General features: G+C 35.9%; 4 protein-coding genes and 1 pseudogene across 5 annotated transcripts; 3 read left to right on the plus strand and 2 right to left on the minus strand.

Moving 5' to 3' along the window:
• Nucleotides 1-8,220: 8,220 nt before the first annotated feature.
• Nucleotides 8,221-11,351, minus strand: LOC125221875 (vacuolar-sorting receptor 1-like). Of its 2 annotated transcripts, none has more exons than XM_048124188.2 (11): nucleotides 10,782-11,351; nucleotides 10,004-10,696; nucleotides 9,851-9,939; nucleotides 9,706-9,775; nucleotides 9,468-9,628; nucleotides 9,311-9,392; nucleotides 9,158-9,240; nucleotides 9,020-9,086; nucleotides 8,821-8,949; nucleotides 8,569-8,678; nucleotides 8,221-8,484 (listed from the first exon to the last, which is right to left on the minus strand). In XM_048124188.2, exons 1-11 carry the CDS (start codon nucleotides 11,077-11,079, stop codon nucleotides 8,386-8,388), a joined length of 1,881 nt encoding a protein of 626 aa, XP_047980145.1. In that variant the 5' UTR covers nucleotides 11,080-11,351; the 3' UTR covers nucleotides 8,221-8,385. The 2 variants fall into 2 exon arrangements, with proteins under 2 accessions (XP_047980145.1, XP_088912356.1); XM_089056230.1 differs by having other exon boundaries at nucleotides 9,020-9,092.
• Nucleotides 11,352-11,697: 346 nt separating this feature from the next.
• On the minus strand, nucleotides 11,698-12,710 carry LOC125224256 (uncharacterized). Its single transcript, XM_048127628.2, has 3 exons — nucleotides 12,155-12,710; nucleotides 12,004-12,078; nucleotides 11,698-11,908 (listed from the first exon to the last, which is right to left on the minus strand). Exons 1-3 carry the CDS (start codon nucleotides 12,608-12,610, stop codon nucleotides 11,855-11,857), a joined length of 585 nt encoding a protein of 194 aa, XP_047983585.2. The 5' UTR covers nucleotides 12,611-12,710; the 3' UTR covers nucleotides 11,698-11,854.
• A 1,942-nt stretch (nucleotides 12,711-14,652) lies between these two features.
• LOC125218994 (receptor-like protein kinase FERONIA pseudogene) lies at nucleotides 14,653-17,408 on the plus strand (annotated as a pseudogene).
• Nucleotides 17,409-17,740: 332 nt separating this feature from the next.
• Nucleotides 17,741-19,234, plus strand: LOC125221954 (V-type proton ATPase subunit E-like). Its single transcript, XM_048124306.2, has 5 exons — nucleotides 17,741-17,889; nucleotides 17,958-18,189; nucleotides 18,366-18,588; nucleotides 18,674-18,773; nucleotides 19,022-19,234. The coding sequence occupies exons 1-5, from the start codon at nucleotides 17,788-17,790 to the stop codon at nucleotides 19,043-19,045; spliced, it is 681 nt and encodes a 226-aa protein (XP_047980263.2). The 5' UTR covers nucleotides 17,741-17,787; the 3' UTR covers nucleotides 19,046-19,234.
• Nucleotides 19,235-20,626: 1,392 nt separating this feature from the next.
• LOC125221952 (Protein kinase superfamily protein) lies at nucleotides 20,627-24,158 on the plus strand. The gene is made up of 6 exons (XM_048124301.2): nucleotides 20,627-20,817; nucleotides 21,088-21,428; nucleotides 21,530-21,665; nucleotides 22,191-22,327; nucleotides 22,468-22,591; nucleotides 23,462-24,158. Exons 1-6 carry the CDS (start codon nucleotides 20,754-20,756, stop codon nucleotides 23,959-23,961), a joined length of 1,302 nt encoding a protein of 433 aa, XP_047980258.1. The 5' UTR covers nucleotides 20,627-20,753; the 3' UTR covers nucleotides 23,962-24,158.
• Nucleotides 24,159-24,573: the final 415 nt, after the last annotated feature.

Genomic DNA, 24,573 nt, shown 5'->3' on the forward strand with positions numbered 1-24,573 from the left:
TTAGACTAGTAAATTGTAACTAAGATAAAATTATAAGATATAAATTAGAGAGATAGGTCTTGAGAGAGAATATATGCCTAAGATATAAATTAGAGAGATAGGTCTTGAGAAAGAAAATCAGCCGACCATACACGTGTCTCTATTCTTTATTTTGAACAAAATATTGATTTCACACTACCCTATCATAATTCAATATTCACATTTCGTTTTCAACAATTAAAAGAATATGGAAACACATTTCATTGGATTTTGTTGCAATTCCAAAAATAAACCCGTTAAATATTATTGTGGTGCTAGTCATACAACCAGGATATTTGTATGGATATTTATATATTTTTAAATCATTAAATTTGGTATTTATGAGTTATTTAACTGTAAATACATGGTGTTTAAACATTTTTTGACTTATCAAAATCTAAAGAAAATGAATTTTTTCATAAAGTAATAATTCATTGAATATTTATAAAGTATACATAATTTTAATTTAAAAATATATAATCTAAATAAAATTCATAGCGAGTTCTTACTCATTCTCTAGTCTCTGCTAATTAATGATGGTATGATATTTTATTCATTTGATTACTATGGTTACTTTTGTTTTATAAATTAATTAGTATTGCTTAATAACGAGATTTGATATTAATCATATTATTACATATAACTATTTGAAAAAATTTGGCAACAAATTATTTCATTAGTAATTAATATACTCGTAAAAATAAAACCAATCATCACCGTAACCAAATGCAATTTTTTTAAAAAAAGTCGCAATTTGTTTTCCATTCAAAGTATTAATTTAGTTCAATGTAATTTTAAAAAGAGAGTTCACAAAACAATTATCATTACTGATTTAAAATTGCTGAGTCCATAATTGATGCATCTGACACAGTTAATGACATAAAATTTAAAGAGGTTTTGTTTTATATGTTAAGTGGAAAGATAAAATAATATATTTATATTAATATAAGAATTTTTTTTTCTAAAACAGAAACGTGATATTTTTATAGAACAAATTTAAAAAGAAAGTGTGACATCAATTATGTGATAGAGGGATGGAACAAGGGAAGTATGATTTAGAAAATAGATAAGCAAGGTAATTCATTAAAAAAAAAAAATTTATTGACACTGTTCATCAGGGATTAATACCATACTAATATTAAAAAACAAACATTTACTCATTAAGTTCATATATTTACATACTACTACTATAAACCACCATAACTTATGTATTTAGACTCATGATAAAAAATGATAAAAAAAATATAAGAAAGTATTGAAAATTTAGACATTTACATATATATAAATAATCATATGATTTTAGAGTGACATATTGCTTATTTTTTTATAGTTTGCGAATTCTTATTCCATAAAAATAAGTAATACTCCGAGTTTATTTCGTAGTTGGCATAATATACGAAATGGTGACCACCTAGTTAGTTCTCCGTGTTTATTTCGTAATAATATTGTTGACATATAAAACGAAATATTATTAAAGTATAATATAAATTTATTTTATGTTATATTGTTGATATATAATAAGAAATGGTATAAAACGAATTTGTTTCGTGTTATATTGTTGAGATATAATTATAGGAATTTATGTAGTCCACACTCTACACAAAAGAAGAAGAGGCAAGCCATGCGTTTTCCTATTTTTAATTAAATTGTTCAGTCCTTTTCTCAAAATGTTGAAAATTTTGAAATGTTATAAACGGTGTAATTAATTAGTAATTAAGAATTTTCTTTAAAATATTCGAATCTTTTAGAATCTTTGAGACTAGTAATAATGACATTAGGTCCCTATTATTTGAATATATTAAGAGATTCATATCTTGAAAACACAATAGTTATTTGTTTTTTAGGAGTTATTTTACGCAAACCGGCGACGTACAATAATTGGATGAGGGCACGAGAAAACTACAAAATTCACCTAAAATTCCCACTAGCTATATCTATACAAATCTACAAATTATGAACATTAATTTTATCACCACAAGACTCTATCTTATAATCTTGGCAATGACAACACATATTTTAATATAAAAGTGATAAGTATTAGAAAGATAAAAGTGATAAAATATAAGTACTAAGATAGAAATAAATAAATGGATAGGAATCTGCGCTTAGCACTCATTAATTAATGGGTTTGCAGTCTTAATTAGGATGATTAAATCTTATCGAGAAAAATTGGAATTTATTAATTGTTGTGCGTTTGAAACATAGAGAGCACACGGGGTATACTTTTCCTGAAAAAGTACTAATAGTTAAATTATTGTTAATTATAAATGAAATTTACCAAATTTGGAATTGATATAGTAAATTTTTAGAATGAACCAAAATACGAAAATGTAACTCTTGATTATGAACGAACCAAAATACTACAAATGAAGCATTAGAAAGCATTTCGACTCTATTATACTCTATATAATCATATCTGGTTCACTAGTTGCTATTAGTTTCAACTTAGAAAAAAAAATTCATGGGATTTGTAAAAAGTTAAAACGTTTCCTCTATAATCATATATTCATGATACTCTGCTAATATTTTTTATGCAAAAACTAGTTAATTCATTATCCTTTAATTAGATAAACAATCCAACATCAGTTATGAATGATTACATAATGACAAATTGATAATAACAATGAGTACATTTTGATAAGTAACTACTATTAAACTCTAATTAAAAGTTAGTAATTAATCATAAATTACAAATAATTAATAAAGTGCGGTTTTTTTTTTTTCATTAGTAAAGGCGTTGTTACACGTATCAATCATATTTGTGAATTATATTATTGTTAAAATAGAGGGAAATTGTTGTAACTTCAAAGTGAGAATAAAATTTCCAGTAGAAGCAACACATTATGAAACTTTTAAATCTCGTGAACCAATTGAATGATAAAAGGTAAAGAAACTTGTGCATTGATTTTTGCTTTTTTTGCTTAAACTTTAAAGTAACGGAATTTGTTGGGAATTTTGCAAGTCATCGTCATCCAAAGGGGGATGAATTTGTTTGAATTTAATTTGGGATTCTGCTTGCATATATCTAAGTTTTCGAATTGGACTTTATTAACTTTTACCTATAAATATGCGAAGGTTGCTGCAAAACTTTGTAAAATATCACTACTAATTTTATAATTAATCTTTTATCAAATCTAAGATTCAATTCCCGGCATGACATCAGTGACACTGATACTTATGCGTATATTCTTTCAATGTCATTTGTAAAGGAAAAAAAAATACTCCTTAATAAATATGCAACATTTGATTTTCGGCACAAGATTTTATGCAGTTGTGTTTTGTGAGTTAATGAAAAGAGAGTAAAATAAGAGAAAAGAAAAAGTAGAGAGAGTGTTGTTTCTATTTTAAGAAACGTTTCATTTTTATTGGGATAGCCTAAAAAGGAAAACGTTGCATTTCTAATGGGACAGAGGGAGTATAACTTTCAAATTTCACTTAAGCTTCGACCTGTCTTCTGATAATAAATTTAATAAAAAAGAATGTCCACAATAAAGTGGCACAATCACAATTCTGCCAAGGCACAGCTATAAAAACTCTTGCATATTGAGACAATAAAAATATAGAAAGATGAAAATAAGGATGTGGATGTGTGAAGTAAAAAATAAGAGAAATGAGTATATTTATAGAATAAATTCCTAAAATATAAAAAAAAATCCCACGGTGCTGCTGCGGCGGTCGCCATGCCCACTGTCCGTTCCTCGCTGCAAATGCGGCTCGTTGCCCCCCCTCCCTCCGGTCAGCTATAGTCCGCGGCCCCCTATTGTGGCCCCTCTAACTAACCCGCCTTTTTATTAAAAGTATATATTTTTCAAAAATATTGGATTTCATAAAATTCCAAAACAAATAAAGATATCAAATCAATAGATAATATTCCAAATCCAAAATATTCCTTCATAGTTAACGACTGACTTAAGTTCCTTTAGCGTACAACCACATTGTTAATTCCTTGCCTATAATTTTTGAGCCTTATTAAGCGACAAAATACATAGAACTATCCTTATATTTATTTTCTGGGCCGCCTAAAATACAATTGTATTATTGCAATAATTAATAATGTTATGGGTATTCGTCGTTGTCATTAATAATGTTGAGGGACATTGCTTAATCTACCACACAATTAGTATATTACGTCAGTTTTGATAGAGAAGATACAAAAATGTGGCTCAATGGGATTGAAAAGGCTAGAGCCAATGAGAAGTGGAGTTCAGTTGTAATGACGCATGGCATTGAATATTAATTACAATAGCAACAACAGCAAAACTTAATCAATTGGCTTGGTTTCAGTCTTTCAGATATTCATGTAAGCATTGACAAGTGAAATCGAATGATTATATAATTTAATTAATTTAATAATACCTAGAACAACTACTATTATAATCGAAAGAAATAAATCATTTACTCTATAAACTTATATTTGTAATAATAGATCTTCATTTAGGACTAATATTCTAGTAACGGTCACGATACATAAGAGTCTATAACAATCAATGTGTGACATTAAAGTACGTAACAATTGATCCCTCTTCACAGGACCAATGTACATGTTGGTCAGGGTACATTAGTGTATAACAATCGATCCCCCATTTAGGTAAACTTTATCAATATGGGACATTAGAGTCTGTAACAATCAACTTCCATATAAGACTAACATCCTTGTTGGTCACGAGTCACGACACATTAGTGTTTGTAATAACGGTCTCCCCATGGTGCTCTTTGCAATCAATGTGAGACGTTAGAGTTTATAACAATCGATCAACATTCTTATGACACATCAAAATATGTAACAATCGATCCTCCTTCAGGGCTAATGTTCCTGTTGATCACAAGTTCACAACACACTAGTGCTTGTAACAATCGATCTCCCTTTAGGTACTCTTTACAATTGATGTGTTACATTATAAACAATCGATTTTCCTCAAAGTCAACATTCTCGTGGAACATCAGAGTTTATAACAATCGACTCTACTTCAGAATTAACGTCCATGTTGATCACTAGTTCATTGTTAGAACTTAGATGGAGTAATATTTATGAAAGCATCAATATAATATAACATATCAAATAAAAGAATTCATTCCAAAATACTATCAAATAATTAATTAAGGAAGATCTTATCGGGTTTATAAAATTCACACGAAGTTGTCATTCAGAAGTATTAGAGCTTCTACGAAATGTCATACCCAATCATCTCTATTTCCCTTTCCTTACAATTATATTCCTTCGATTTATTTAACCAAAATATGTTATGCAATAAACATATTGTCGGATACTAGTTTCAAATAATTTCAACAAATTTATTATACGGGGCCATTTGGCATCTCACAAATTCAACAAACATAGTGCACTTTCTTCATCTCAATCATATACTCCTACATGTTTTTTTTTTTTGTTTTTTTTTTTTTCATTTTTCAAGTATTCTAAAATGTATAGACTTATTTCCATAAAACTTACTTTTAAAAAGTAAAAAAGTTCACTGGAGTAGTACTTTTTTCATTGTTTTTTTTTTAAAAATTGTCTGAACGAAAACAATTTGGAGGGTTTAGTGTTTAATGAATCTATACAATTTTCTGAGGTAAATCGAATAGGTTTTATTTATTTTAGAACAGATACCCGAACTTCATGAAAAAGAAATATCTTACCAATCTAAGTTGTATTTTATTGGAGTAGTACTTTTTTCATTGTATTTTACATTAAAAATAAATAAATTGACAAGGTTGGATAAGAATTGAAATTATGAAAATTGTGCTCAACGCTCTACTAGAAAACGTCAAATTGAAGGGGCCTACGCAGTGCTGTAGATATAACAACCATGAAAAGTTAATGAAATACTTAGTTGAAAATAGTTGAGTGATATTGCATTTAAGGATTTTGGTTTTGGACTTTTGGTAGCTATTTGAAAGTAGAATTATTTCGAATGCTCTTGCCTTGGTGACGCGGCGGGATAACTACCACGCAATTGGTGTCAATTATTTGTGCCGCGAAAGAAATGGGGAGATAAACATACAAGTGAAACAAAATAAATGGTTCACTTATTTCGTGACATCACATAATTATCATAATTAAATTGATCAAGTGTTGATAGATTTTACGACGGTTACAACTTATTATGTAGTGTTGATAGATTTTACGAGGGTTACAACTTACATGAAAATCATTTACTCAAATTATATGGGAATATGTCAACTGTCCTCCTACATTTATGATGAGAGCATTAATTAACAAAATATTTAAGTAATTTCCTTTTACTTTATAATTTTTTTGGAATAACTCAATATTTCAAAAATACTCTATTTGTCGATAATATGAGTCATAATTTGTAAACACTTCCTCACATCCAATATACTATCAAAAGTTAAAACTCATTATAAATATAAATGAAAAACCATTAATAATCATCTACCAACTTTGAAAATATACAATAAAATAAAAATAAATAAATATCCCAATAATACAAGCCTTGTTTTTAAAATTCCTAAATAAACATAGGCAATTTTAACAGATTTTATCTGCATTATTATACCACTTCTGTTATTTAAAAATAGAAACTAATTTTATTTATATGAATTTTATATTTTATAAAAAAATTTCCTCTAAGGTGAAACTCATTCTCCATTAATAATACTTCAATAACTTTTTTTTATCTCTCTCTTACTTTATTAACTACTATGAATTAAAACTTATACCATTTCAAAAGTTTCTAGTTTTAAAAGTCAAGGTTATATCATAGAGTATATACCCAAAAAAAAAAGATAAATGTACGTCTAAATTACAAATTGTACTTACATAATGCCCCTAAAATTTGAATATAACTAAATTTTATTTATATGAATTATTATTATTATTATTATTATTATTATTATTAATTGTATAACTATTATTTTATAAAAATAGAGAAAAAAAAAAGATGATATGAAAGACTTATAAACATCTGCACATAGTTTTAAGTTTGATTTGAACAAATTATGCAACATTCAATAAAAAAATTAATCTTTTCTTTAATATCTAAATATTTCCTTTGAATATATAATCTTTTTAAAAATTATTTTAAAGAATTAATATGTAATATATAAATTTAACTTAAATGAATGAGTATTTATGCACGTATTTTACTGCAAAATATCATAAAAATCTAATTATACATGTTTAATTTATATACATAATACATCATATTATTACATGAAGAAAATTGATGATCTTTTAGGATGGACTATTGGAGTACATTTTGCTGCAGTCGACACCAAAATGTTGAGACGCGGCATTCCGCCGCGTGGGTTTAGCAACTTGGCCACGTGACCAACCTAGGTGAAAATCTAACCTATAAATATTTATTTATGTAGGTTAGTTTATCAAGTAGGAGTAAGATATTTTTGAATATTCGAAAAATGTGGTGATATTGGTAAGGAAAGTGAAGACAATTTTGAAGAAATGACTGCGAACTTTCCTCATTATTTGGTCATTTTCCACCATGAAATTACTGAGAAATTTCCTGTGATTTGGTCATTTCTACTCTTGCAGGACCATTACCATGATTTCGAAAATTTTATTCAATTAATTTGTTTCTTTATGTTCTGGTGCCCTTTTATCGAAAAACATTACAGCATGAATTTGTGGAATGTTGAATGTGACATGTTATGCCGTACCAGTATGTTTTGTACATTTTGGAAAAGAACAAAGGGGATGTACCTTGTTTACTTTGAACAAGTAATTTCCCTTTATAGGTGTAACATGTACACACTTAATCCACGTACAGTAATTAATTAAGAGATAAACAAACACGGCACGAATTTTATAGTTGTTCGTTGAATCAATAATGTGTATACATATACAGTATATGATAGATAATTGTAGTTTAAATTACAATTTTGCGTGATAATATGATACCAATATGGAAAATAAATAAACACTCGAAGCCCAATACAGCTATTGAATCAAATCAATGTAAAACTAGGCTGTTATTGGGCCCATATGATGGGCGACCTTCTAACTTACTACAAATATTCTTCATTAGATAGTGAAGATTATAGTACTATCATCAGAAGCATCAATAATATCAATCTTTTTCATTATTTTCCAATTTGTCACAGCCACGCAAAAATGTACTACTATTTGATGTATTTTCAATTTGTCACACTCAAGACATAATTTCACTATAAACATGAATTATATTTGATATATAGTAATTAATTAAATCAGCTACTACTTGATTATGTCTATAAGGGTTATATGCTGGGATAACCATCGAAATAATTTGTACCGAATAAAAACGAGTGATCTTGAGTTCAGTCCTCACTGGTTCCTCACACTATTCATGCACGAAAACATTAGTCTACATACATAACCCGGATATCGAATTTGATGGTAATAGCTGCTTAGACGGTCCCTTGAGGAACATGATTGGGCACTTCGGCTTGATTGTCCAAGGGCATGTACTGAGCCATTATAGCCCTTATCTCCGAATCCATGTAACCCTGCATGTATTTTCCATCTAAATCAAACGTGCTCATGCCGTATCCGTGCTTATAAAAAGTACGTAATAATCGGTTGAGGCTTACCCGAAGCCTATATTTGTAAAGAGCATAGGCAACTACTCCAGCCATACACAAGCCTAGGATGACCACCCACATTATGCCCCAACTGACTTCACTAATACCACCCTCTTTACCTGCATATATAATTCATTTGATTTCCACTTCCACCAATAAAATCGATTAATCAAGGGTAAATTGCAAAAAAAATCATCAAGTTTGGTCAATCAAAACTTAGTGATTTTTCCGGCAATTTTTCTTTAATCTATATATACTTACTAATACAAGTGTCATGTTCATGAATGTAAAGTAAATGATTTTTGCAGCTGCATTCATAACTCCCCCATGTGTTTTTGCACTTGCAATTTGGGCATTGGCATGCTAGCTCTTCCTTGCATTCATCCACATCTAACAGACAATTCATCACAATTAGTAAAACCAACAAATCCACTATTCTCATTACATAAGATGTTATTACCTTCACAATCTCTTACACCATCTCCTCTAAATCCCTGTGGGCAACTGCAACCAGATATATGATCATCCTGCAACTTTCACACCACAATCAACAATATTTCAATAGTTCAAAATCATCAAAATCAGCCATACTACTCACAGTGCAAGCCGTATACGTTCGACCGTGCCTCTTTTCCTTCCAACACCCTCCATTGCTTATCCCACACCTCAAAGGCCCTGAAGCTGCACAAAGAGATTAACAAAATGCATTATTCATCACTCTCTCAAGCCTCTTTCATGACTATTATAATACCTTCACAGTGAGTATAGCCATCGCCTACGAACTTAACTCCTTGCACGACCGGGCAGTGGCACACCCTACCCCGGAAAGTGTCCTGCAACACTCTTTGCTACTTAGTACTACAACATTAAACCATAACAACATTAAGTTGGGAAATGAAATAAAATACCCTGCAAGCGGTAACGTTAGCAGAATCATCCTGCCAGCATCCTCCATTGTTCTGTAGGCACTCGTTCGTCTCCATATCTCGACTCAAGCAAATGGCAGGCTCAGTAGTCTCTTCGAAACCCGAACAAATGGCCTTGAGAATTGCTGCTTTGTCCAACTTGCCTAGATCAAACAGTGCATAAAATCATTCTTGTCACATTTCTGTCATATCACAAAAGGCCATTTCTTGCTCTTGATACCTCTATATTGTCGATTGTTTATAACTAGCGTCGGCAGTATAGTCACGTCTCCTCGCGGGCCTTTCCCAATCTGATCACAAATTGCTTCCACATTCATTAGAATCTTCAGCCAAAGAAGGCATAGGAAAGAAAACCAAATCCAAACCTGTGCTTCTTGTTCTGCTTTTAGGACAGGGTTGTCTACGTCCGCCTCAACGTCTCCAATGCACTGATCGACCTTCCTAACGTCATATCCTGCAAAACAAGACTCAATCAGATCATCAAGAACGCCAGAAAAACACATTCTTGATTAGCCTACCAAGTGACTTGATCACTCTATCAGCACACTCTTTGTTATACTTCTTGTCTTTCATTGGACACCTGATCGAAAAGTCTGTCACGTAGTCCCACCATTGCCATGGCTTCCCACTTTCCTTCGCAACCTTAAAGAAACACGCCTGCCTCAGGTTTTGGACAACCACATCCTTGCCATCATACCCTCTGCTGAAGTCCTGCTCGGGGTCAGGAGCGCAGTACCTCCCGTAGTTTATGCACTGCGACTTGCACTGCTGGCTCATGATGAACGCCTCGGGACAGTACCACGTGATGTAATGAGGAGTGAACTCGGTGTATCCCTTCCGCTCAAGAATCTGAGCAGCCCCTTTGAAATTCATCAGGAAATTCAACTGGCTCTCACATTTTGGGCCACATTCGTCGTTGCTATTAGTCCAAAACTCATACTCAACTCGCTCATCCGGGTGCGGGAGAGCCTCTCTCCAATCAAGATTAATGCCCACAAGCTCCCCTTTCGACAACACTTCTTTGATCCTATCACCTAGCCCTTTGCTGATCAATGCTGAAGGAATGCTTATGTTTTGGAGGTAATCCGGCTGCGTGTCCCCATCCTCGGGCGTGTCCATCGTGATCAGAGGCTCGACTCTGTCATCTGCAACGAGGATGGCCGCCACCCCTGCCTTCTGAGCGTTCCACGCCTTCAACGTAAAATAGCACTCTGCCACACAACATTCAACAATGTTTAATACATGCAAAAGGAGTATATATGAAATGAGGTGGAATAGATATTCGTATCGCGTTACCTCCTCGATCTGCCAGGAGGAAGACGGGGATGCCACCGGGCTTGTTCTTCCACGAAACGTCAGAGTCTTTGAAAGGCTTGCAGCCCTTCTGATTAGATTTGGGGTAGAATATTGAGCCAACCATTGTTCCTCCATATTGAGGCACTCCAAAATTTCCTATTGCACATTCATAGACGCCTTTCACTGACTCTGGTGATGTCACCTTCAAATTGTTTTTCTCCACAAGGAAAGTTCCAAAACAGGTTGATCCAAACATTAGCACACAAACACACACAAAAACACTCACTTTTTCTCTCATCTTCTTCTATCAAATGTGTATATCTTTGAAGATTCTCACTTTCAATCAAGAAGGAAACCTCCCTTTTTCTCCAATGCTCCGATCTAACATCAACAAAACAAATCCCACAAGTGCAATATAATAAAGTTTGAATCTTTAATTCTGAAGACTGTTTTCTGAATGAATATAAACAAGAAAAACAGATCAAGGAGATAGATTTTGAATTTATTAATTATATGCTCAAGGCATAAATGTAAGATTAAATCTCAAAGTTAATGAGTTCATAAATGTAGAACCAATTTTTATTTTTATTTTTTTTAACAGCTGCAAAGACACTAATTTAGGAGCGTGAAAACAGTATGCATGTAGATCTAAGAAACCGCAGTTAGTTGATCAGGTCTAAATCGGGAATAGTTAGTTGGTCAAGACTTGAACACAACAATTAAAGTTATCATTCACACGTGGTGTGTAGCTATTAAGATTGGTCATCATTTCTGTCCAAACCCTATATATTACATGTAGATTATTTATCTTGAAACCAAATCTGTTACACTGAATTTTGGATAGTTATTATGCTACTTACAAATTAATGATAATGCTGAAATAGTTTTTCTTGAATAAGAAAAAACACTGAAAAACTGATCAAAGAGTTATCCATTTTGAAAGTGACCATACAATACATTACAACAGAAACATTCTCAAATCAAGTAAAAGGAGTATGTGCTAATGATAATCTGCCTCTGATTTTCCAGAGGAAAAACAGAAATGGCGATGACGAAGAGTATCCAAAATCACTTCACTTCTCACTCTTCATGCTTTCTTCTTTCACTTCTTCAGAATGATTCTTGGCCTGAAAACAAACACAGCAACCAACTCACATCAAATTCATCGATAGATGAAAGTGAGAAACAAAAGATAAACCCTAATCCCCAAAATCGCACTTGCCTTGAACTGATCCTGCTCCTGATTTATCCTCTTCGCTTGCTCCTTCTCCCTCAACGACCGAATCGGCGATACGCTCTACACATTTCCATCAACAATCAGCGCCAAATCAATTCGATATTTATAAAAAATGTTAACAATCTAGACTGCATACCTTGCAGGAAAGCTTGATCTCCTTCAATCGGAAGAGGCGATCGACCTCAATCTCGAGGTGCTTCTGCAGCATCCCTCTGTCGACGATCACCTTCATCTGCGAATCGAGCAGGAGCGCTCTCTCTCTCAGCATCTTATCGGTCTTCTCCTTATCGATCCGCAGCCGCTCGACCTTTTCTCGGATTGCGTTCAGTTCCTCCGCGAGAGAAGCATCGAAGGAATCAAACTCGATCTGAAATTGGACACGCTCCTTTTTCACAGGGGTGGAGTAGATATTCTCCTTGTTACTCTGATCTATTTCACCCCAAAAAACAGCTGCGTGATTTGGATTTGGATTTGGTTTTAATTTTGTGGCGGAAGGAGTCGACGGCGAGTTCTTCGGCTGGAGCGGTTTGCGGCCGCTGCTGGGGCGGTGGTGTAGCTTGTGGCCGGAGATTGGGGATCGAGCTACCAGCATTTTATCTTCGATGAGCGAGAGAGGGGAAGGTTATTGAATGTGATTGAGATTGTTGGTGAGAAGAGGAGTGGTTAAGAACATAAAAAAGAGTGAATGAAGAAGAATGAACGGATTTGAATTTGAAAAAAACAAGCAACGGCTAGTTATGTGGGAGTTGGTCATACAAAATTAAATGATTCTAATTCAAATCAAGATTAACTACTGATAAATTAATACTTCGTCCTATCTCATTCATTTTCTTAGTAAATCATAATTTAGATGAAATTTTTTAGTCTAATAAAGTAGAGAAAAAAATAGTGAGGTATAGTATTATTTTACTGTTGTTTTATTTAAATTTAAATATGAAGATTTTAAAAATCATTATGATATATCTGCACTTCATTACTCCGCAAATATTTGTCTCTCCTTTTTGGTTTGTTTACACTCCATATCACATTTACTTTAGTGATTTTGGTATTTGGACTTGCAATCTACTAACAATTTATTAGCATAAAATTAATATTCCAAATAAAAGTAGGACTCACACTTTATAAATATTTTCACCAATTTTATTTTTTATTTTTTAAAACTAAGTCAAAATTGGTCGAGTATGCGCCAACTGAGGAAGTACTGAAAATTATGCTAGCTACTTCGAGCACCCTAGTGACAATTTACTCTAGTTGAATAAGTTAACCTCATCATAAAACTAGCCCAAGAAATGGGAAAATGTATATAGATTTATATCAATTTTTAGTTTGTTTTATTTTTACAATTGACTCTTGACTAAGACTGAAAACTGATTTTTATTTTCAAAAATAATCCGACCCATGGTAGTGATTGACCTCGGCTATTTGGCTGCTTGAGTTCTTTTTTTTTTTTCTTCTGACTTTGTGTTGTGTACTGACTGGCTAGTTGAGTTTTATAATTGTATTATTAATATTTTTTTTATTATATTTCAAATCAAATAATATGATTAACAAATATACTAATGCTTAGGTCGTCTGCTTCATGCAAGCCAACATGCAATATTGCAATTGACTAGCTCCCAATATAGTTCAATGGGTCACATCGTGTTTAAGGGAGTATTCATTTAAAAAATATATTTACTTTTGTTTGTGGCCGGTTTCGCAACTTGACTGCTACCAAATTTCATATACTACTAATATATATTATTGATAGTTCATTAAAATAACATTTCATTATCCTCACAATTCATTGCTTTCCTGACATAGACATTGCTTGACTATTTCAGCATATCATCAACAACCATTATACTAGTAATACTATATACTCTTTTAATATGTTTACGTTCTTCACGATTATATTCCATTTATGGATGGTATGCTTAAAGGGAACAAGTAATTACTAGTTTACTGCACTATACTCCGTTATTCAATTAATTTCACAATAATTACCTTCAATATTATTAGCCATCAATTTGCTTTAAACATATCAATCTTTTTCCCCTGAAGCGTATGCAAATTGCAAAGAATTTTCATCTGTATAAAACAACACTTCTATCTGTTTAAATCCTTGTCCAAATTGTCGAAAATATCATCAAAGTCAATCTTGGAACTTAACAAAAATAAACCAGCTATAGTATAAATTTCACATTTTCGTCGATTATTCCATAATCTTGAATTCGGAAAAAATTATGTATATATGATGTGACATGCGGAAAATACTATGTGAACAAAATGTTCGGCCATATACATAAACGATGTCATTTAATACATTGAGACAATTATGTTTAATTTTACATATGCACATGCCACATCAAAAATTTTCATTACGAGACAATAAAGAGAAATACATAAACCTAGCATTTGTAAAAGTTGCAAGAATAACTAGAATTTGACTTTTTTTTAGACAATTTGCCAGAAATCTTTTAAGCTACTTAACACAATTTGCCAGAGTCCAGTCTACACTAGAACACAAATTAACCTTCTTTAATCCCTAAAAACAACAGAAGAGAAAAACACAAATCTCTTAGACAATAAAATAGTAGGAATAGTAGTAGTAATTACGAAGCAGGCTTTTCCGACCAAGATTTAGTTAGATTGAACATTGAAGTAATACTTGGTCGTAGTTTCTTGCAACTTGATTTAACTTTCTTAATTTCTTGCATGCTTCTGCTGATCGTCAAACCTCTTACCCCTTCTCTCTCTCTCTCTCACTCCTATTATATTTGCCTTGCCATAGATGATCATGAAATTCATTACCACATTCACTTGATAGCCATGAGAAACATCATTCAATTTCTGGGAATTATCACTATTTCCTTCTTAATTGGTGTCAATTCACAAAATCAAACCAACTACGTCCCAATCGACCAGATTTTCTTGAACTGCGGAGGCCCAAATTCCACCGATTCCGACGGCCGAGTATGGATCTCCGACGCCACCTTCTCTCCCTCCACCACCACAACCTCCACCAGCGCCGCCACGCAGAAGCCCGACGTCCCTCAAGTCCCCTACATGACCGCCCGAGTCTCCCGCTCCAACTTCACATACACCATCCCAGCATCCCCAGGCCGCGTCTTCCTCCGCCTCCACTTCTACTCCGCCGCCTACGGAAACCTCACCGCCGCCGACGCCCTCTTCTTCGCAACCTCCGGCGCCTACACCCTCCTCAAAAACTTCAGCGCCGCGCAGACCATGGAGGCTCTCGAACTCACTCACATGGTGAAGGAGTTTTCCATTAACATTCCCGCCGGAGAAAATTCTCTCACGGTCACATTCGCGCCGGCTTCTGCCACCAACTCTTATGCTTTCGTCAACGGCATCGAACTCGTGTCCCATCCCGATACTTTCGCCACTGCGTCTGCTCTCGCAGTCGGCCAATCCGGCGGTTTCCAGATTGACAACGCGACCGCCTTGGAAAACGTCCGCCGCCTCAACGTCGGAGGAAACGCCATCAAGCCGTCCGACGACAACGGACTTTTCCGGTCGTGGGGAGCCGACGACGATTACTTGTTCGGCGCGGCGCATGGTTTAGTCAGAGGACTTGATCCCAACGTGACGGTGGCGGTGCCGGGAAACTACGCGGCGCCGCTGGTTTTATACACGACGCTGAGATCAATGGGGCCGAATATGCCTGTTAATCGGAATTCAAATCTTACTTGGTACTTCAAAATTGATTCTGGATTTTCATACCTTGTTAGGCTCCATTTCTGTGAGATAAGCGCCAATATATTTAAAACGAATCAGATTATTTTCACCATTTTCTTGAACAATCAGACTGCGTCGGCGGTGGCAGATGTGATCGCCTGGGCCGGCGGAAATGGAGTTCCGATTCACCGGGATTTTGTTGTGTTCGTCGCTACCGGTCCGCCGCAGCAGAATCTTTGGCTGGATTTGCATCCTTACACTGCTTCCAATCCTCAATTCTACGATGCGATCTTGAACGGATTGGAGATTTTCAAGATTAATGACAGTAGAGGGAATCTCGGTGGCCCCAATCCAACCCGAACCCAATCCGAATCCGACGCTCCTTCAAGCAATAAACCGCCGTCTAAGAATCACTCCGCCGCCATCGGAGGAGGTGTCGGCGCCGGAGTTGCCGCTCTTCTAGTGGTTGTACTTGTTGTAATCCTAGTTGCTCGCCGCCGCCGAAAGGGCGCCGCCAGTGAAGAAGAGGGGTGGCTCGCTTTATCAAAGTACGGCAATTCACCTTCGTTATTTTCACGCACCACCACCACCACCGCCACATCAATCGGCAGCAGCCTCCCTTCGGGCCTCTGCCGCCACTTCTCCTTCGCGGAGATCAAAGCTGCCACAAACAACTTCGACGAGGCTCTCCTCCTCGGCCTCGGCGGCTTCGGAAAAGTCTACAGCGGCGTGATCGAGATCACCGACGGCACCACTACCAAAGTCGCCATCAAACGAGGGAACCCTCTCTCACAGCAAGGGGTGCACGAGTTTCAAACAGAGATCGAGATGCTGTCGAAGCTCCGCCACCGCCACCTCGTCTCCCTCATCGGATTCTGCCAAGAGAAGCACGAGATGATCCTCGTCTACGACTACATGTCGAACGGGACCCTCCGCGAGCATCTCTACAACGCCCCGAGCCCCGCCACCCCGGCCCTCTCCTGGAAGCAGAGGCTCGGGATCTGCATTGGCGCGGCTCGGGGGCTTCACTACCTCCACACGGGAGTAAAACACACCATCATCCACCGCGACGTCAAGACCACAAACATCCTCTTAGACGAGAAGTGGGTGGCGAAGGTGTCCGATTTCGGGCTGTCGAAAACAGGGCCTTCGCTGGACGACACGCACGTGAGCACCCTAGTGAAGGGGAGCTTCGGGTACCTCGACCCGGAGTACTACAGGAGGCAGCAGCTGACGGAGAAATCCGACGTGTACTCGTTCGGGGTGGTGCTGTTCGAGGTGCTGTGCGGGCGGCCGCCGCTGATGCGGAAGCTGCCGAAGGAGCAGGTGAGCTTGGCGGAGTGGGCGAGGCGGTGCTACGAGGAGGGGAGGCTTGGGGAGATAACGGACCCGTGTCTGGTGGGGAAGATAGCGGCGGAGAGCTTCGAGAAGTTTGCGGAGACGGCGGCGAAGTGCGTGGATGAAGTGGGGGTGGAGAGGCCGTCGATGGGGGATGTGCTGTGGAATCTGGAGTTTGCGCTGCAGCTGCAGGAGAGCGCGGAGGAGGGACTTGTGGTTGTTGCTGATGATTTGGATTTGTCGAGGAGTGTTGCTAGTCTGGACTCTAGTGGGGTGACTCCGAGTGCTGCTAGTCTGGACTCGAGTGGGGTCACTCCGACTGCTGTTTTTTCTCAGATTATGAATGCGGATGGGCGATGAACATTGCTTCACTTTCTATGTTGCATTTCTACGTACATGTACACGTGCCTGTGTTTCTGATTCACAAATCATAAGTAAATAAAAAGGGATAATCACCATTAATACAAACAAATTACTAGTACGTCATTAAATTTATTAACACCAATGCGACTATAGTCTATAGTAATACTACTATATGAATATTAGTAGTAATTTCATTTGTTGATCCGATCCAAGTATTAAAGTAAGATTGACTCCGTCCATAATTTTTCCGAATTTAGAGACGTTCAAAGTCTAATCACGTTGTTTGCGGCCTAGTTTTCTCTCTCTCCCTCACTGTTTCCTATAATGCTTGATCCCCTTTTCAATCATATGGCAAAAATCAAGAAGTGAAGGAGAAAGGCAGGCAAGATGAACGACCAACAAGTGTCGAAGCAGATACAGCAGATGGTGCAGTTCATCCGCCAAGAAGCCCAAGAGAAAGCCAACGAGATCACCCTTTGTGCCGAAGAGGTTGTTTTTTCCTCCTCAATTTCTTACCACCCAATCTCGTAATACTCACGATGCCTACACACGTACAGGAATGCAATATCGAGAAGCTGCAAATAGTCGAGGCCGAGAAGAAGAAGATCAGACAAGAATACGAGCGAAAGAGCAAGCAGGTGGACAGTAAAAAGAAGATAGAGTACTCGATGCAGCTCAACGCCTCGCGCATCCAGGTGCTTCAGGCGCAAGACAACGTCGTGAATGAGATGAAGGACGCTACTCGGAAGGAGCTGCTGCAAGTCGCCGGTAAAAAGGCTCCATACAAAGGTGATGCTTATTTATTTTGCATGCTGAATAAAAATAGTCTCATTTATGGACGAAAACTGAGAGAGGGAGAAAATGTGGTGATGCAATTTTCACGAATGAAAATGAGACTATTTTTCATGAATGGATGAAATATTTTTCTATCGTTGTCTGTCTCATTTTTAAATCTTTATTGAAAGGGCTTGTCAAAGCGTTGATTATCCAGAGCTTGATGCGGCTCAAGGAGGATACGGTGCTGCTGAGATGTAGAGAAATGGATGTGAGTGTAGTGAATTCAGTGCTGGATGAAGCGAAGCGTGAGTATGCAAAAAAGTTGGGACTCGCGGTCCCAAATGTTATCGTTGATAAAGTGTATCTCCCGCCTCCGCTTCCCGACAACAGAAACTCCATTGGTCCTTCTTGGTTAGTTAACTGTAATTTATTTTGCAAAGGGTTCTAGTGTAAGAAAATTTGTCTCACATCTATTATGATGATCAAATGTTTATAGTTCTGGAGGGGTAGTTTTGGCTTCTCAAGATGGCAAAATAGTATGTGAAAATACCTTGGATGCACGGTTAGAACTTGTCTTCCGCCAGAAACTTCCCGAGGTACATATACTTCATTTGTTCAATTTAAAGTGATATATCTTTAAAAATGATTCATTCGTTCTAACTAAGTGGTATTTTTTAAAATGAAAACACTTTCTCTCATGTTTTATTATCTTTTCACGTAACTAGACAATACTTGCTATGTAAAATTTCGTGCGGAAAAAAAAATGTTTCGCTTTGAATTAGACATAGGAAGTAATATCCTTGTTACATGCATCATCCTAATCTCAATTCTTTCTTGGCTGCAGATACGCAAGCATCTCTGTGGCTAGATCAAAGCACTACCAAATTCAAGATTAATAAGTGGATTTGCATCATTTGTTCGTGTTGGAAATAAGAAACAAACAAGATTAGATCTCAAAGCTTATGCAAACAGTTGACAAAAATGTGCCTTCGTATAAAGACACGAAATGTAACACTTTTGAAATACAATTTAATACAATGATCTCTATTCCCTGCTATTTCATCTTTTTGAATTGCAATTGCACACACAACGAATGGGGACACTAGAAAAAGAAAAGAAAATAATGCGACTTCGATATAATACAAATCACACCTTTATAAAAATGGTGTAGATGAGTCATTTTTTTAATGCTAAGGTTGATTGTACTAGTGTCAATAAAGAGGTATTATTCACTTAGCTGTTGTGGAGCTCAACTTTTGCTTGTATAGTTATTTTATAGTTCGATTATTAAAAAAATCATATAAATGGCACGACCTTGAACTGTCAATACTCTTAATTTGCACCCAACAAATTTTGTGAACATTTATTTTTAAACGCAAACTAATACACCCTCTTTTCGAACTTAATGTCCCACTATAGGCTATAGCATTGCGATTTTAAGTAATGTAAAAGAGAAGTGAGTTGACAAAAAAGTGATGGAACGTGTGTTTTAATTTTATATAGGAGTAGTACATTAATTTTATAATAAAATTAAAATGAAATGAATTAATGTAATGTGATGTTCATTTATAAAAAAATAATGAAATATTAATGAACATTTCATTATGAAACATTTCGTGACAGAAATGAGTAAACGAATAAATTACTAGTACGATTTTGAGTTGTCCACTGATGTGTATATAATACTCCTAGCTAACAACTGTGATGAATACTAATACTCCATTATGCGGGTGGCATTTGATTCGTACAAGATAATAGCGAAAATTGATAAGCCAAAATATGGTTTATTAATGATTTAAATTAGTTATAGTGGTGGAAGTGAGATGAATAATAGTGGTATTGTGCAAACGGACCAAAATATATTTTCACGGACCAAACTTTTGAAAAAATTACAATCAGACAAGAAATATAATTAGATGACACTAAACATGACAACATAATGACCACGTAAGTTTTTTTTTATCTTTATATAAGGAACATTTGTAATGACAAAAGATAAGTGAAAGTAAGACTGGGTCCAGTGGATCAAAAACGATATTTCATTTGTTCTATTATACTCCGTAGCTGAATCGTATTTATTTTATCAACTTATTATAGTTTATTCATCTCTTTTAAACAAAAACAATGCTTTTATCTCTTTTATTTTTATTTTGTTTTTTATTTTGTTTTCAACTCATTTATTTATTTTATTATTGATCTCATTTTATTCCTTATACTACTAAACATTATTTTCTGAAATTTACATCCAAAACAAAGTACATTGATTGTAATGAAATGAAGGGAGCATAATATTATTTGTTGACTTCAAATATGATAGTAGGAGTACTTGATATAAAATCTTTGATCAGAATTACTTTATATAAAAGTAGTACTAATAAAAGCAGATAAAATAAAGAGTAAAAGTAAGGGAAGAGATGAAATATATAGTGGTAGTATTATTTGTTTTGGATGAGTTGTAGCAGTAGAGTTAATAAAGAGAAAAAGTCGTCCAGGTTGGAGCACAAGTTGTGAGGGAGAAGAAAGTGAAGGCTGCTGCCGGCGAAGAATGAGACGGCCACACCGCGGCGGCACACAAGATGGGAAATTGCGGCACTAGGGAGGAGTCCGCCGTCGTATCCACCGCGCATCAACACCACCAAGGTCCGCCCTCATTAATTCAACCACATTTCTCTTTTATCTCTCCCCCTCCACAATCAGATCTAGGTTTCACTCCTCAATTCATGCTCAACTCTTCCTCATTTTCTTAATTCTTCTACCACACTGATTTACTTGCTTGAGACGAATTTCAAGCCCGAACATGTCTGGAGATCGCTACTCGCAGTTAGGGTTTCTCATTAATTGTGATGTAAAATTGCACTGTTTAATTGCTGGAAAAAAGAGTACTGTATTAATTTAGAGCGCAATGTGCAGTGCACCAGCAGCTACAAGTGCTGTCATTGCCGACTAGGAATCCAGCCACAGATAAGAAGCACAGCCGCTCCATTTCAGATCTGAGCGATCCTTCAACCCCCCGAAACTTCGAGGACTTCCGTAAAAACGCCCTGCTCTACACCCACGTCATTGCTTTCACCCTTTTTGAGCTTGAGACCATCACCAAGAGCTTCCGTTCAGACTACATTCTTGGAGAAGGTGGTTTTGGGACTGTGTACAAAGGCTACATTGATGAGAATGTTAGGGTTGGTCTCAAATCTCTCCCTGTAGCCGTCAAAGTGCTTAACAAGGAAGGTCTTCAGGGCCACCGCGAATGGCTAGTGAGTTTCCCATGTCTATTCCTGGGACCGGATGTTAAATTCCTTGTCCCATCCATAAACACGAGAAAGGTTATATGCTAATTTTGAGCTCATTGATGCAGACTGAGGTCAACTTCCTTGGGCAGCTCAGGCATCCTCATTTAGTGAAGTTGATTGGATATTGCTGTGAGGATGACCACAGATTACTTGTTTATGAATTCATGTTTAGAGGAAGTCTTGAGAATCATCTATTTCGAAGTATGTCCCGTTTCCGATCCCTTTCCAAGCAATGCTTTAGTGTTGTTTCCTATGCTTCTATGTTCAAATTGTCTCTGTATATGACTGGAATTGAAAATTTTAATGATATCTTTTCTATAGTGGGGTCACATAATATTTTTTAGAAGTGAATTGAAAGAAAGATTTTTCATGCAAATTGCCATCCTAATGAAAAGATTGTGTTTTTATATGATACCAAAATTACATGCTCAATAAGTCCAGAGATCTGAAAATATACTGTTCCGAACTAAATTTTTTTCCCAAGAGAGATGCTCTTATGGCCCACTGTCTCATCTACCACACTTTTCTGTATGATTGTTTCATTGCATTAAGCTATCATTGTATTTCCTACTTATTTTTTCTCTTGCTCTATTTTTTTTCACTATTATTCTTAGCATGATAATTCAGTTCTGCTATGTGCCAAATTGCCAATTTGAATAAAGTTTTTTATTATGTCATAATCATTTGCTGAACACAATTAACCTGAAATTTTGCTGAGGCATCTAGAAGCAACTGTTCCACTATCTTGGTCGACAAGAATGATGATTGCTCTTGGGGCTGCTAAGGGGCTTGCTTTCCTTCATAATGCCGAGAGACCAGTTATTTACCGGGATTTCAAAACTTCCAACATTCTGCTAGATTCAGTAAGTGATGCGATTGAAATTCTGTGGGGGTTATGTTTGAAAGTTATAATTATGCATTCACAATTTTGCAGCAACATAGTTTTATCTGGTATCACTTGCTTTCTTGATCTGGTATTTTATGCCAATTCTCTTTGTTGCAGGATTATATAGCCAAGCTTTCTGATTTTGGTCTTGCAAAAGCAGGGCCGCAAGGTGATGAGACCCATGTATCTACTCGAGTAATGGGAACCTATGGCTATGCTGCTCCTGAATATGTTATGACTGGTAATACAAAATATTTTTTGTTTCCTTGCACATTGTTATCTTTTTATATATATCAGCTGTTGAAATTAGTCATCAGCTATTGCAAGATAACTGTTTGAGGTTTCTGTAGGAAATGCATATCCAAAAGCATTCTTTTTATCTAAATAATAATAAGGGCTAGAAGCTTAATTTTCTAACTGGTATTAACTGATAAAGAAGCCTTCTGATAGTTGTTTTGTTGGTTTCTTTATGTCTTGTTCCAAAGGTTCCCTTTAAATAATGTATATAGGGGGTTTTCTAAATGCTTGCCTTTGGTCTTGATGTCTGGATTTTTTATTTTTTCACTGTGGAATAAATTAGATTTTTCAACAGGCAAGAAGACCATGCTTTTCAGTTTAAATGAGCAATGTTGATAGGAAGGACATCTGAATTGAACACTACAATTTTGGAAAAGGAAAACACTTTATTCCATGGCATATTGGCATATATTTCATTCTGTGTTTTCCTAAAATAAAAAAGATGTCAGTATGGAGAATGATCATAAATAGATATGGAAGTATTGAAAACTTGAAATTCATTCAGATTAGTTGTAAATTTTGCTGCATTCATACCTTAGATTAGATTCACACTTCAAGCCAATATCAGCATTTGAAGCGTGCACTTATTAGTCTTTTAATACCAATATAAGAAAACTATGTTTTTTTAAAGTATTCCAGGCAGTTCTGGGATAGATGTGAAAAGTTGATTCTCTTATATCTCTTCAAATATCTTCAACCTTTGTATCACTTATCTATGTAGATTCACCTCTTATGTGTTTTTCGTTCTTTTGCCGCCATGAAATTAAGTATACATAGCTCTCCTATCTAATTAAACTCTACATGAGATGCACAGGGCACCTTACTGCCAGGAGTGATGTGTACAGCTTTGGGGTAGTTCTTCTGGAGCTATTAACGGGGAGAAAGTCAGTAGACAAGACGAGGCCTAGCAAAGAACAAAGTTTGGTAGATTGGGCGAGGCCAAAGCTAAATGACAAGCGGAAAATGCTGCAAATCATAGACCCTAGATTAGAGAATCAGTATTCAGTAAGGGGAGCCCAGAAAGCTTGCAGTTTGGCATACTATTGCCTGAGCCAAAACCCAAAGGCCAGACCATTAATGAGCGATGTGGTTGAGACTTTGGAACCGTTACAGTCTAGTGGCGGTAATGAAGTCTCTCCATCATCGTCATCAACCCCTACGCTCCTGTGCAGTGGCAGTCCGTTTGTGACAGGAAGGATTCCAGATTATAGGGTGCATCGCAGATTTGCTGGGGCAGTCGGAACTGGAGTGGGTTGTCGGTCGACCAACCCGAGTTGCTCCCCTGGTGGCCCTGCAGCTTGCCGGGTTAGGTGAGGCAAGTCTCGGGGCTGTAGTCGCCTTCAAGATGTATGTACACGGTGTTAATGTGCCTGCCTGGTTATGTATATCATAATGGTGATAGCAACAGGCTTGTTGATTGTTAATGTAGCTAAGTGCTTTTGTGTTGATGATGCTTTGTTCCAAATTCGAAATTGCAATCTGGAGTGAGAGTCGATTTTACCGTCGATGTATGTTATATGTGTTCTTGTAGTAGTTTATTCTTTCGCATATCCGAAGATTTGCTGCCTTTTCCACTTTCAATCTTTATTTTGTATATGTAGTGTTACGTCTAAAAAGATCTCGAATCTGGTTCAATTTAGTTTTACTAAAAACTAGTATAATTATTGAAAGCGTTATACATCAAGCATATAATGACATTTATGTAAAAAATTAGATTACATCATTACATGAGTAATTGTCATTAGATTATACTGTACTTACATAGGTAATTAAATGACTAAAATGGGATATACATAATTAGTAAACTTTAATATACAAAATAATACTCTCATTTCTTATAATGACTACATAATCTGACATGCCACGTCGAATTCAATTTGAGAAAAAATCAAATTCGTAGGAAATTTACTACAAGGCATATGTTCA

The sequence above is a fragment of the Salvia hispanica genome, chromosome 1 (genome assembly GCF_029641045.1).
Source record: "Salvia hispanica isolate PSC_SH4W2 chromosome 1, Shi_PSC_v1, whole genome shotgun sequence".
NCBI lineage: Eukaryota > Viridiplantae > Streptophyta > Magnoliopsida > Lamiales > Lamiaceae > Salvia > Salvia hispanica.